The 13112-nt window shown below is 33.1% G+C and overlaps 1 protein-coding gene across 2 annotated transcripts; it reads left to right on the plus strand.

Moving 5' to 3' along the window:
- Positions 1–7633: 7633 nt before the first annotated feature.
- LOC112025824 (protein CDI) lies at positions 7634–10147 on the plus strand. 2 transcript variants are annotated; one of them, XR_010625731.1, is made up of 2 exons: positions 7634–8126; positions 8701–8763. XR_010625731.1 is itself a non-coding variant. In XM_065765310.1 (2 exons), the coding sequence occupies exon 2, from the start codon at positions 9041–9043 to the stop codon at positions 9815–9817; it is 777 nt and encodes a 258-aa protein (XP_065621382.1). In that variant the 5' UTR covers positions 7932–8126; positions 9010–9040; the 3' UTR covers positions 9818–10147. The 2 variants fall into 2 exon arrangements, 1 of the variants encoding a protein (XP_065621382.1); XM_065765310.1 differs by lacking the exon at positions 8701–8763 and adding an exon at positions 9010–10147 and having other exon boundaries at positions 7932–8126.
- Positions 10148–13112: the final 2965 nt, after the last annotated feature.

Here is a 13112-nt window from a genome sequence, read left to right on the forward strand (position 1 = left end):
TGTGAGAAATTAAGATCACTTTTGTTGTCAAGTAAATACAATTGATGCGCCCATAAGAAAGGCTGTCTTAGACTAGACTCTGTTGTTCTAGAACATAGATTTTTTTTTTTTTTTTTTTAATTTACAAGGTTATAGAACATAGTTTTGAAATAATATTTAAGCATGCAATGTCAAACTCTATATTATTATACATAAGTCTCACAATGTTCAATTCAATGACCTTCTTAGCTGGTCACATACTCACCAATATAAAATTTTTGAGCCTGTTGTACATCACCTTCAATATATGCTCAATTATATATAAAACTATTAAGCTTATTGTTGAATATTGATATTTCTATTTAAATATAACTTTTTTTTTTTAGAAAGAATTTAAATATTACTTAATATCAAGAGTTTTGTATTTTAACAGCATTCAAATCTCCCTATCTTATTGGTCTAACTATTAGGAAGAAAAAAATAATAATACTCATGCATGGATATAAATTTATATGGAAGAAAATTAAGAAATCATGGATTATANCCATAGGTTTGGGTCCGAGGACCATGCAATACCTTGGTTCTGTCTAGTACCCAGGTATAATGGTGTGTGTAGTTTTACCATAGGTTTGGGTCCGAGGACCATGCAATACTTTGGCTCTGTCTACCACTTCTATTTTCCTGTAAGTATCTAGTTTCCCCAAAGATTTGGGTCCGAGGACCATGCAATACCTTGGTTTTGTCTAGTACCCAGGTATAATGGTGTGTGTAGTTTTACCATACGTTTGGGTCCGAGGACCATGCAATACCTTGGTTCTGTCTACCACTTCTATTTTCCTGTAAGTATCTAGTTTCCCCAAAGGTTTGGGTCCGAGGACCATGCAATACCTTGGTTCTGTCTAGTACCCAGGTATAATGGTGTATGTAGTTTTACCATAGGTTTGGGTCTGAGGACCATGCAATACCTTGGCTCTGTCTACCACTTCTATTTTCCTGTAAGTATCTAGTTTCCCCAAAAGTTTGGGTCCGAGAACCATGCAATACCTTGGTTCTGTCTAGTACCCAAGTATAATGGTGTGTGTAGTTTTACCATAGGTTTGGGTCCGAGGACCATGCAATACCTTGGCTCTGTCTACCACTTCTATTTTCCTGTAAGTATCTAGTTTCCCCAAAGGTTTGGGTCCGAGGACCATGCAATACCTTGGTTTTGTCTAGTACCCAGGTATAATGGTGTGTGTAGTTTTACTATAGGTTTGGGTCCGAGGACCATGCAATACCTTGGCTCTGTCTACCACTTCTATTTTCCTGTAAGCAGAGGTTTGTCCTCAGACCGCTTTACTGGAGATGATTCCTCTTTGAGTCAGACTATGATCTTTACACGTGGCATTGATCTCGCCTCCAGCTCGAGGCCCCATCTTTTTCATTTATGAAGCGCCCTTTATCTGTTCGTGTTCTGCGCTGGACACCTCGGTGCGCGAAACGTGCCTTCATTAATGTCCTCGTGAATTAACATGAGTCCAACGGTCTACGGCCTCCTTGAAAATTGGCAGCTTCATTATTAGCCCAGCTGATAATTCTCTTTTCGAATTCTGCATGAATTAACTCTCACCAACCCCCGACCGCTATATAAAGTGAGGAGATGGTTCCCCCACAATCCATAGACCTCTCAACACAAATAGAAAAAACACACTCTTCCAGCTCCCCAAACCCTTTTAACAACCCCGCCAGAATTGTTACCGGGATTGACAAAAACTGGTATGGCCGCGGCCCCCACTAGGCTTTCGGTGTGGCAGAGTCTAGGCGTAACCCCGATGGCGCCCTTCGAGGTGTCCCAGAGGGGTGTTGTTAGAGAACCTAACGTCTTTCCTCGGAGCACACCCCCGACGAGGAAGACGTGCGAATTCATCTCATGGGCGGTGCTCGAGTGTTGCCGTCTCCAACAGCTAACACTCGTGAAGATCGAAGAGAATCGAGGGAACATCATGGGGGAAGGTATCCCGGAGCCCCTGCATCTGCTCCTCTCTTTGTTCTAGCTCCGCCTGGTCGAGAAGGGAGTTGTTGGTGGCCTGGAAACATGATTGCCCTTCCCCTTCTCCACCTCTTGTCAAGCTCTCCCATTCTCTTTATACCAATAGAGGGACGGCTTGACACTTCCCACCGGCTAGTTTTTTCTTAGGGCGGCTCCACCTGGGCCTCTGATTGTAGAAATAGCTGGTAGTATTAGCTTGTAAATTTGTTTGTAAAACATGCCTGCCTGAGCCTCTAATTGTAATATGTACTCTTTCTATTTATGAAATAATAATATCAAGATTTCTCTTTTCACTGTCAAATTTTCTATTTTTTTTTTCTTCTTCTATTTTTTTTTTCAACCTATTGTAAAACGAATACTTAGAACACTCGCTTGGTGCGCCGGCCAGCTCCCTAATCCTTCCCACAGACGGCGCCAATTGTAAGGACTCAGTTTGGATTGACCCTGAATACGAATGGGTTTTCAGCCCAACAAGCCCAAACAATAAATTTGTAGAGAGTGAGTTAAAGGTTTAGGCGCTGGCCGTCGATCACCATGCATGAACTTTCTTTATAAAAATACTAAGAGTTTCTTTACAAATGGGGGAGTGCTCCTCAGCCTGTGGCCGAGGAGACCTTTTTGTTCTCTCTTTTTTCCCCCTCCTCCGTTTTACTTTACTTGCTTTTCTTATATAATTTTCATCTTCCTATCCCCTTCTTCCATCTGTTGATCATCCATTTGCCTTTCTTCTGGCCGTCCGTCCCATCAGAGGCCTTATCAGTACTCAAGTGGTTCACTCTGATCAATGTTATCCTGCCAAGGGGTTATATCCCCATTAATGCGGTCAGGGGGGTTAGGTGAATGCATTAAATGCGAATGTGACAGCTTGCTTTGGGCTTGTCCCCTCCAAAAATTATCCTTAGTATGCCGAGGACGAAGAGGTCCTCGGCGTGGGTCAGAAAAAGAGGCTTTTGTCTAACTTAGCCTTGGCTGGTCAGTCCTCCTCGGCATTGGCCTTGGGCTTACTACGCGATGGGCTATGTCTGCCAGGCCCACGGGCCCCACAAGAGTAAAGAATATGCAATTCAATTGTTAGATTTTTAAAGTATGTAGAAATGTTTATTTTATTAAGTAAAGTTGTAGCCTTAGGCTTGGTGTCAGATCTACTGTATAAGCAATTGATGCAGTCACCTAAGGCCTTAAGTAGAAAAATTAAGGCCCCCAAATTTTAATCAATATAGTTATTTCTTTCATTATAATAGTATTAATTAAGTCTAAATATTAGCCAATAAATAAAATATTTTTTTATCAAATAAAAAACAAGAAAAAAAAGTTACATTCACAATATTTTTTACAGCGTTTTTATAACAAATCTTAAGTAATAGGTTGTTATTGATAGTAAAAAAATAATTTCAGTTATGGGTTCAAATTAGAACCAGTAATAATTTAACACTTAGGATTTGTTGTGAAAAATATTGTAAATGTAACACTTCTAAAAAAAAAAGAAAAAACAATACACAAAAAAATTCACGACATTTTTCACAATAGTTGAATTGACAAACTTTTACTAGTTCTCACCTAACACCACTATTTTACTTACCATTATCAATCTACCACATCAATAGGTGTGAAAATTTTTATCAAATTTTTTGTGTTTATAAACTTTCTAAAAACAAAAATTTTACGTGGTTCATGTTAATTAGTAATAATTTTACATCTAAAACAAAACAATAGAGTTTAGGCAATATTTAATTTTTTTAAAGTCATATTTAAATAGAAAAAACTTAGGTACAGTATTTTAAATGTTGTTCCTTATGCTCTTCTCTTAAGATTCAGCCATGTAACTACTTAACTAAAAAATACACTCTCATCCCATGAGAAAAAATCTACATAGCAGAATTTTAACGGGAAAACCTAAGGAATAATACTTAAATACTGTACCTAAGTTTTGTCCAATTTAAATATATAAAAAGTTTCAATTTCAGTTTTCATTTTAAGCTTCCAAATGCATCAAGCCGCACCTATTTAAACCATAATCAATTTTGTAGATAAATTTTATCTAATAATGATAATGTAATACACGTAAATAATAATAATAATAATAATAATAATAATAATAATAATGCAATGAAACCAAAACATTATTTGGGGATCACCTGTATATTAGTGCTGAATTAAGCCAAAGCCAAAGCTAAAGCCAAAGCCGAAGCATGTGTACAATTTGAACTGTTAAAATGTTTGAACTTTGAAAGCCATAGCTGATAGCCCATCTCCCAAGCATATATTGGTTTTGCCATTGTCAAGAAGATAATATTATTTTTTCTTAATACGTCATATCAAGAAGAGTTGGACCCAATGTAAGTGACGACAAATCTGATAAGTGAGCCCATATGCAGAATTGTGAGTACGAACGAGGACAGATAAATAATGTAAACGTACTTATCAACACTTGGAGGCCAAACAGATATCAACCACTCAAACTGATGCATATCTATTATAATCTACAATGGGATGACATTAACAATAGTAAAAATTAAAAAGTTAAAAGTAATGCTCGTAAATACAAAGAAAAAAAAAAAAAAGTAATGTTGTCCGTTTCTCATGAATTATTGTAAAACGTTTTTTGTTCATGGGTGTGCAAAAGTGGACTAGATCAGGGAAGAATTTAATAAAATCTACTGTATTATAAAATAACATAAGCAAATAAATAAATAAATAATTATTTAACTGAATATTTTGTGATTAATTTAAAAAATTCATACTCATAGATTATAATTAAAAAAAATCAATCTTAAACAATACATCGAGACACTTGTTAATTGAACTCTATAATAAATAATGTTTCTTGGTGTTCTCTTTTTTAGGTGGGAATGTTGTATTTAATTTGGAATGATATTTCCCTGTTTTTTTTTTTTTTTTAAATAAAATAGTAACTAAAATTATTATACTTTTGTGGAAATGAGTGACCATTCAAGGATTTATTTAAATGATCCGAATGATTTTCTAAAAAATTAGTATTGTGGGTGTTAATAACATTTTTTATTTATTTATAGAGTTTCAACCTATAACGTCTGTTTTTTATGATAATGAGTGATCATTTAAGGATCTATTTAAAATATTTTAAGGATTTTCTATGAAATTAGTATTGTGGGTGTTAATAACATTTTTTATTTATTTATAGAGTTTCAACCTACGACGTCTACTTTTGATGATAATGAGTGACTTTTCAAGAATCTATTTAAATCATTTGAAGGATTTTCTAAGAAATTAGTATTGTGGGAGTTAATAACTTTTTTTTATAGAGGTTCAACCATCAGAGACTTTATCAATTGAGTTATCTAGAACTCATGTGGGTGTTAATAACTCAATATGAAGAAGAAAAGCATGAACTCAATTCAATTGATTTGTGATAGAATCATAGAACTTATAACAAACACATATATGGTATTAGCCTCATCACACGTGCTTTGCGCGTGCAATGAGATTTTTATTTTTTTATTTTTTTATTTTGCGTTTAATAAAATAATGTTTAAAAAAGAGATAGAGGTAGTGTCTTAATTTTTAGGATATTTATATGCATGAGAGTTGATAGAAGTTTGAAAGCCTAAAACTTAATAACTTTTTAAAAAATAGTAAATTACTCTTTTAATCTGTTTGTGTTTTTAAATTTAAAATTATTTAACTAAAATATGGGGGTATTTTTTAGAGTTTAAGAATTTTTGTGATGATATTTTAGTACGCAAAATAATGAAACCCAAATAAAATCCTCTTATTAATAGTATAGATAAGATATCAATTGATCATATTCTAAACTAATAGAATGATAGTATGTATAGTAGGTAGGGGCAAACAATTTTTATAGGTTGCACAAACAACAACAACAATAATAATAATTTTAGCGCCTAATGTTGATCAAATTTCTACATTTTAGTTTTCTCCTTCCCCAAAAAAAAAAAAAAAAAAAATTGGTTAATTGAATTCATGTTTTTTTTAGAGGAGGGACTCAGAAAAGTTTAGAGAATATAACTCAGTTTAAACATATAAATTTAGCATATATTAAATGTGAGAAATTAAGATCACTTTTGTTGTCAAGTAAATACAATTGATGCGCCCATAAGAAAGGCTGTCTTAGACTAGACTCTGTTGTTCTAGAACATAGATTTTTATTTTTATTATTATTATTATTTTTATAATTTACAAGGTTATAGAACATAGTTTTGAAATAATATTTAAGCATGCAATGTCAAACTCTATATTATTATACATAAGTCTCACAATGTTCAATTCAATGACCTCATTAGCTGGTCACATACTCACCAATATAAAATTTTTGAGCCTGTTGTACATCACCTTCAATATATGCTCAATTATATATAAAACTATTAAGCTTATTATTGAATATTGATATTTCTATTTAAATATAACTTTTTTTTTAGAAAGAATTTAAATATCACTTAATATCAAGAGTTTTGTATTTTAACAGCATTCAAATCTCCCTATCTTATTGGTCTAACTATTAGGAAGAAAAAAATAATAATACTCATGCATGGATATAAATTTATATGGAAGAAAATTAAGAAATCATGGATTATAGTTATACATTTAAATAATTCCTAAAACATTTTAAGCATAGTTTTCTAGAGATTTTTTTTTTTTATAAGAGTTTTCTGTAGAGTTTTTTATCATGCAAGATCTTCTTTTATAGAAAATGCACTGATTATTAGAATTAAGATATATCTTTTTCCCTAATCTGGTAATAGCCATTAGCCAATTGTTTTTTGTCATTGACAAAGTTCAAAATTTTTATTGCCGACCCAATCAAATGGTATTGTTTGGATGACACGGCAAGATATGGACGCGTGTCCTTAAACAGAACGCGGTTGACACGTGTCGATTCTGGAGAAACCGGTATTATTAACCATGGGCTTTAGCTTATTGTTTTTCCAATTACCCTGTTGGTCACGTTGACACGTGTGAGCACATGATCCCAAATGCAGCTGTAAAACCGTGTCTCCTGCAGCGAACTTATTATTGCTGAGCTTGCATTTTGTTCGGTGCCTCTTTTATTCTTTCTTTTTGATAAAAACTTCAATTCATATGTAATTTTTTTTTAGCGTTTTACTTTATATTCTACCTGTTATAATTTGTTATTTTTTTAAAATATTAATTTTATAAAATAATTATAATTTAAAATGAAAAAAATAGACACACATTATATGAGTGGATGAAACATAAAATAAAACACACAAAATGGTATATTGAATTTAGCCCACCTGTTTCTCAAAAAAAAAAAAAAAAAAAAATTTAGTCCACCTGTAAACATATCTAAATTCATGAGTAATTCTTAGATAATTTTAGAATACAGAGAATTATACTCATTCATTTCACATTTATGATGAAGTTCACTTAGTAAATTTATAGTGGAATCTATCATGAATGTGAGAGGAGATTACCTAAGAATTTTTCTAAATTTACACCCAATTTCATAAGCAATTTATGATTGGATTTCAACACTAACATACTACGCATCGACACCATCACAAATACTTGCTAAAAAAAAAAGGTGAACCAATTACAAAGTTACATAATATGCTGCGTGTCTAATAGATTTGTCTCTAGCATCATTCTAAAAAAAATGTATATCAAATTAAGTCTACCTACAAACATATTCTAAATTCACACCTAATTTTATAAGTAATTTATACAATACCATCACAAAATAACACTTAAGCATGAGCTGGATTTGTGTCTAATTGAGTTTGTCTCTGGCATTATTGGGATTTGTATTCAATCTTCAAAGGCTTTTTTTTTTTTTTTTTTTAAGAATCAAAGGCTTTTAAGTTTTAAATGTTAATTGAAAAAACCGTGTCTCCTTTTATTCCTTTTATAATTAATAATTAATTGTTAATTGTAGTATATATATACCCGAGCTCTTTACGTCACAGCTCAATTTACGCTCTTACTCATGCCTCTTCACTCTTTCTGCCATTGAAGAAAAACAGAAAAAAAAAAAGAAGGGAAATTTCTTGGACCAAATTTTCCGGCAAAGTTGAAGAAAGTCCAAGAAAGACAAATAACTGAATAGAAACAGACACGGGATATTTTTCTTTTCTGAAGATCTGCATTTCCAATCTTTGGGGTATACTCTCTCTCTCTCTCTCTCAAATTGTGGCTATTAATTGTGTTCAAGTTTTCTTTTCTTTTCGTTTTTCCCACATTTTCTCTGCAACCAAAGGTGGGTTTTAATTGTTTGTCTGAATTTCTCTATCATTTGTTTTGCTGGATGATTCTTAGTTTTTGTATATACTTTTCGTTTTTTTAACAATGGGAATCACTGAGTTATTTAGTGCATGCATACCAATTCTTGCAATTTGTTCTGTTTGGTTACCCAGAATCTGTTGGAAAAAAGAAAGAAAAGTACATGTCTGGGTCATTGGTTTCTGGTTAATGAAAACTCAAAAAATCAAGCTTTCCATGCAATTAAATCGAATTTAACAAATGGGTTTTGTTCAATTTCCAATCTTTTGCCAAATCAAGCAACAAAAAAGCATTAAGATCCACATTTTCCTTCATTTCTTTTCCTCCAATTTCTCAGAAACCAAACAAAGGGTTACGTTTCTCTGTGTTTATTTTTGTTGCTCAATTTTTTTCATGGTATTTCATACCTCATTGTTTTACTGAACATTTGAACTTCTTTTTCTTATTCTGAACAGTGGGAGGTGACATTTATCATTATCTGCTAAGATGAGTCTGAGTAATGGGAAGCTTCACAGTGAANTTTCCATGCAATTAAATCGAATTTAACAAATGGGTTTTGTTCAATTTCCAATCTTTTGCCAAATCAAGCAACAAAAAAGCATTAAGATCCACATTTTCCTTCATTTCTTTTCCTTCAATTTCTCAGAAACCAAACAAAGGGTTACGTTTCTCTGTGTTTATTTTTGTTGCTCAATTTTTTTCATGGTATTTCATACCTCATTGTTTTACTGAACATTTGAACTTCTTTTTCTTATTCTGAACAGTGGGAGGTGACATTTATCATTATCTGCTAAGATGAGTCTGAGTAATGGGAAGCTTCACCCAGTGACAGTGACTAATAATGGAGGGGATATGAAGAAAGCCTTCAAGATCTTTGTGGGATATGATACAAAGGAAGATCTTGCCTATGAGGTCTGTCGGCATTCGATCTTGAAGCGGTCCTCGATCCCTGTTGAGATCATACCAATCAAACAGTCAGATCTGAGAAAGAGTGGTTTATATTGGCGTGAAAGAGGCCAATTGGAGAGCACCGAGTTCTCGTTTTCTCGGTTCCTGACACCTTACTTGGCCAATTATGAGGGTTGGGCATTGTTTGTGGATTGTGATTTTCTGTACTTGGCAGACTTTAAGGAATTGACGGACATGATCGATGATAAATACGCGATTATGTGTGTTCAGCATGACTATGCCCCAAAAGAGACAACAAAAATGGATGGGGCAGTGCAGACAGTGTATCCAAGGAAGAATTGGTCTTCCATGGTGTTGTACAATTGTGGGCATCCAAAGAACAAGGTCTTGACGCCTGAGGTTGTGAATACGGAATCGGGTGCCTATCTTCATCGGTTTCAGTGGCTTGAGGATGAGGAAATTGGATCAATCCCATTTGTTTGGAATTTCCTCGAGGGCCATAACAAGGTTGTGGAGAATGATTCCACAACTTTCCCTAAGGCGATACACTATACTCGGGGAGGGCCATGGTTTGAGGCTTGGAAGAATTGTGAGTTTGCAGACCTGTGGTTGAATGAAATGGAGGAGTACATGAAGGAAGGGAAGAAGAAAATTGAAGAGTAGATTGAATCAGGAGGTGGCATAATATCATTAAACATTCTAGAATTGTACTAAAGTATTTGCTGTTATGCTTTATTCTTTATGTTGAATTTATTATGTGAAATCAAGAGCTGATGTTGATTTCATGGAGAGTAGAACCATAGGCTCTGCAGGCATATATGTAATGCTTTAGTGGTATTTCTTTGCACTAGTTATTACATAGGTGTTGCAGGCATTTATATATGCCTTAATATATGTCTGATTGATTTTTCTGTTAAAGTACCACATTGTTTGTAAGTTGTAACTTTCAGCTTACTTTCAGCTTCTTATGCAATAGAATTGATTTATTCATCAGATCGATTTGCTTTTCTTTCTTTCTTTCTAGCATTATTGTTAATTTGGCTATGAGATATAGATTGGATTAAGTGCAGGAACATTGAAACTCAAGTAGGAGATGCTCAAGGGATGGCTTAATGCTTTGTCCAATTCATACGGTTTCGCTGCTCTCTGTTTTTGATGAACTTTTGGCATGAAATCTATATATTCTTAGTTGTTGACTGTATAATTGTCCAGCTTGTGTCTAGTGGGTAAAAGTGATTTACAGTTGCCACTGGCCAACCGATCAGAGTGAAAAATTTTAGTTCACTGTTATACTGAAATGAAATATATGAAACTTGGAAATAAATTGTTTGATTAAGAATCACAAGGATCAATTGAATTATCTCCATAAGCTCAAGGCCCAAAACAATAGAGCACCAGATAATTGATACACAAGGTAGCCAATCACTATTTGGCATCAAACCTAGTGAATTTGGCAAGTCTCTGAGCACTTCTCTGTCAGATAGTTCAACGACCCAAGTTTAGTCAACATGTTTCATCAAAATTAGAACAGGAAGGAATGAGAGCTGTAAAAGAGGTTGTTATGTGTTATTCCTTCCTAAGGACAGTTTGTGGGATATTCTCGGGTTAACATTACCCTATCAAGTCATGGCAACCATTCTTTTGATGAGGCCCTCAAGTTAAGTACATATTGATGCCAATTAGTTGGGCTCAAGAAATGGCTACCAGGTCTTAAGTTACAAAGAGTAAATTTGAGGGCTTGCCCCTGTATACCAAACTATCAAGCTATATAATATTTATATAGAGATCTGGACCAAAAGGCCTCAGCCATAGCGTTTTAAATAAGCCGCTCTTCGCCAGTGAATAAACAAGTGGGACAAGCAGGTTATCCTTTGCAAGGATATGTATTTGTAGAAATTCGAGATGGTAAGTAAAAACCCTATTCCTTCAAGCCAACATTGAGCACAGGGAACCAGTTGAAATGGTTTGGAGGTGCAATTGAAACCTAAAGTGTGAGATAATTTTTTGGACACTCTATTCAAGTGTCTACAGCTCATTCCTTCTAAGGTCAGTATAGTTAATTGTCCATTTTTATCAGGTTTAGAATTGAGTAAGGTACACTTGTATGAACTCATATTTCATTCTTCACCTTAGAGACTAATCGCATGATGGTACTATCACTATCTACTCTAATCAGTTTATATATATACATATATAATATATATAATATATATATATATATATATATATTTTTTTTTTCTTTTCTTTTCTTTTTTGAGATACTCTTAACAATTTATTGATACAGAATTTACCTGGAATTTGGTCATTACTTCAAATGCCATAAAGGTGGAACTTGGGAACTGGGGTCTTAAGTGGTCACAGACTCTATAGTGCAATCAAGGGCAAAGTTTCTTTCTATGTTAAAAATAGTTTTAGGATCAGTGTTTTATGAATGTTGCAATTGGTTTGATGCCTTATTCATGGCACTGAGAAACAAAGCATTTACCTAAGCATGGGCATTTCAATCTCTCTCTCTCTCTCTCTCTCTCTCTCTCCTTGATGCCAAAAATTTAGGTTCATTTGAGTTCTACAGGCTAATTTTGCCAAATAGTATAATTTTAGAAAAAATTTAGAAAGAACGAATTGGGCCAAATTTGTTTAATAATGTAGCACTTTTTGGAATTTGAGTTTGTCAAACTCGAGTTCCAAAAAAGTTCTTCATAACTAAATAAGTTTGGCCGGATGTGTTTGTCCCTATTTTTTTTTTTTTTGGTTCTAAAATTATGCTATTTGACTAAAAAAATGCCTGCACTTTGTCTTTGTTAGTATATTGAGGGAATATTGATAGAAGGGGTCTATTTGGTGTAAGCACAATAATACTGTATTTAATTGGTGAAAAAAATAGTTCAAGGGGTCTAAATGAAACAATATAAAAGTTTAGAGGATGTTAATGCAATTCACCACAAAATAAACACTTAAAGGATTGAATTAAAAACAAATCAAAATTAAAGGTTCTAATCTATAATTTATTAGTCTCAAATAAACAAAATAAGCTCATATTATAAGCTTATTTTATTAAATGTTTAATAAATCTAAACACTAAGAACCGAACCACAATGACATAAAACCAATAATTCTAAAGAAAGAGGCTCAAACTTTGTTTAAAATTCAACCTAATCTTGTAACTTTCTATCAAGTTCTTTAGCTTTCAACTTTATTCGATTCACTCCCTTCATCATTGCTAGTAAAAATCATGCCGTTAAACTCCTCATAAACGATGTAATTTTAATTTTCATTGATTTTCAATATCAAAAAAATCATTTTTTTGTATTTAATTTTAAATAATTGATTTTAAAATATAATTTTTTTAATCTCTCTCTCTCTCTCTCTCTCTCTCTTAACTTAACTGTCCATTTATATAAGTGAATTAAATGAATTGAATTGAATAAAAATAAAAGTTAAAGAACTAAATTGAACGAATAAAAACTTATTGCACTGAATTCTATTTAAACAAAATTAGAGCATATAATATATGATTTAACTTAAAAGAAATCATTCATCTTTCTCACAATTATTTCACACCTTTTGTACTTTTAGCCATTTTATTTTTATTTTTGGTAAATTTGTATCCAAATCATCAAGATTTTGGTTTTTACTTTTACCATATTCCGGTTGTTGTACATAAAACGCCGAAATAGCATTCACATTTGGGCCCAATTCATTATACAATTAGAAATTCCTAAAACGCCAAGAACCCGTACTGTAGTCTAAATTATCAATGTAGATCCGTCCAGCTATGGCCTGTGGGCCTGTAATGGCCACACAGGTGGAGACCATTTGTAAAAGACAAAAAAGCAGTGCTACGTAGAGTTTACAAGCTTTTTATTGTTTTTATTTGAGTTCGGCCTCACTCAATTTTTTTACGTATCAATATGATTGAAAATTTACAACATTAGCATATGTGCANTAATCTCTCTCT

This window comes from Quercus suber, unplaced genomic scaffold (assembly GCF_002906115.3).
Source record: "Quercus suber isolate HL8 unplaced genomic scaffold, Cork oak 2.0 scaffold_620, whole genome shotgun sequence".
NCBI lineage: Eukaryota > Viridiplantae > Streptophyta > Magnoliopsida > Fagales > Fagaceae > Quercus > Quercus suber.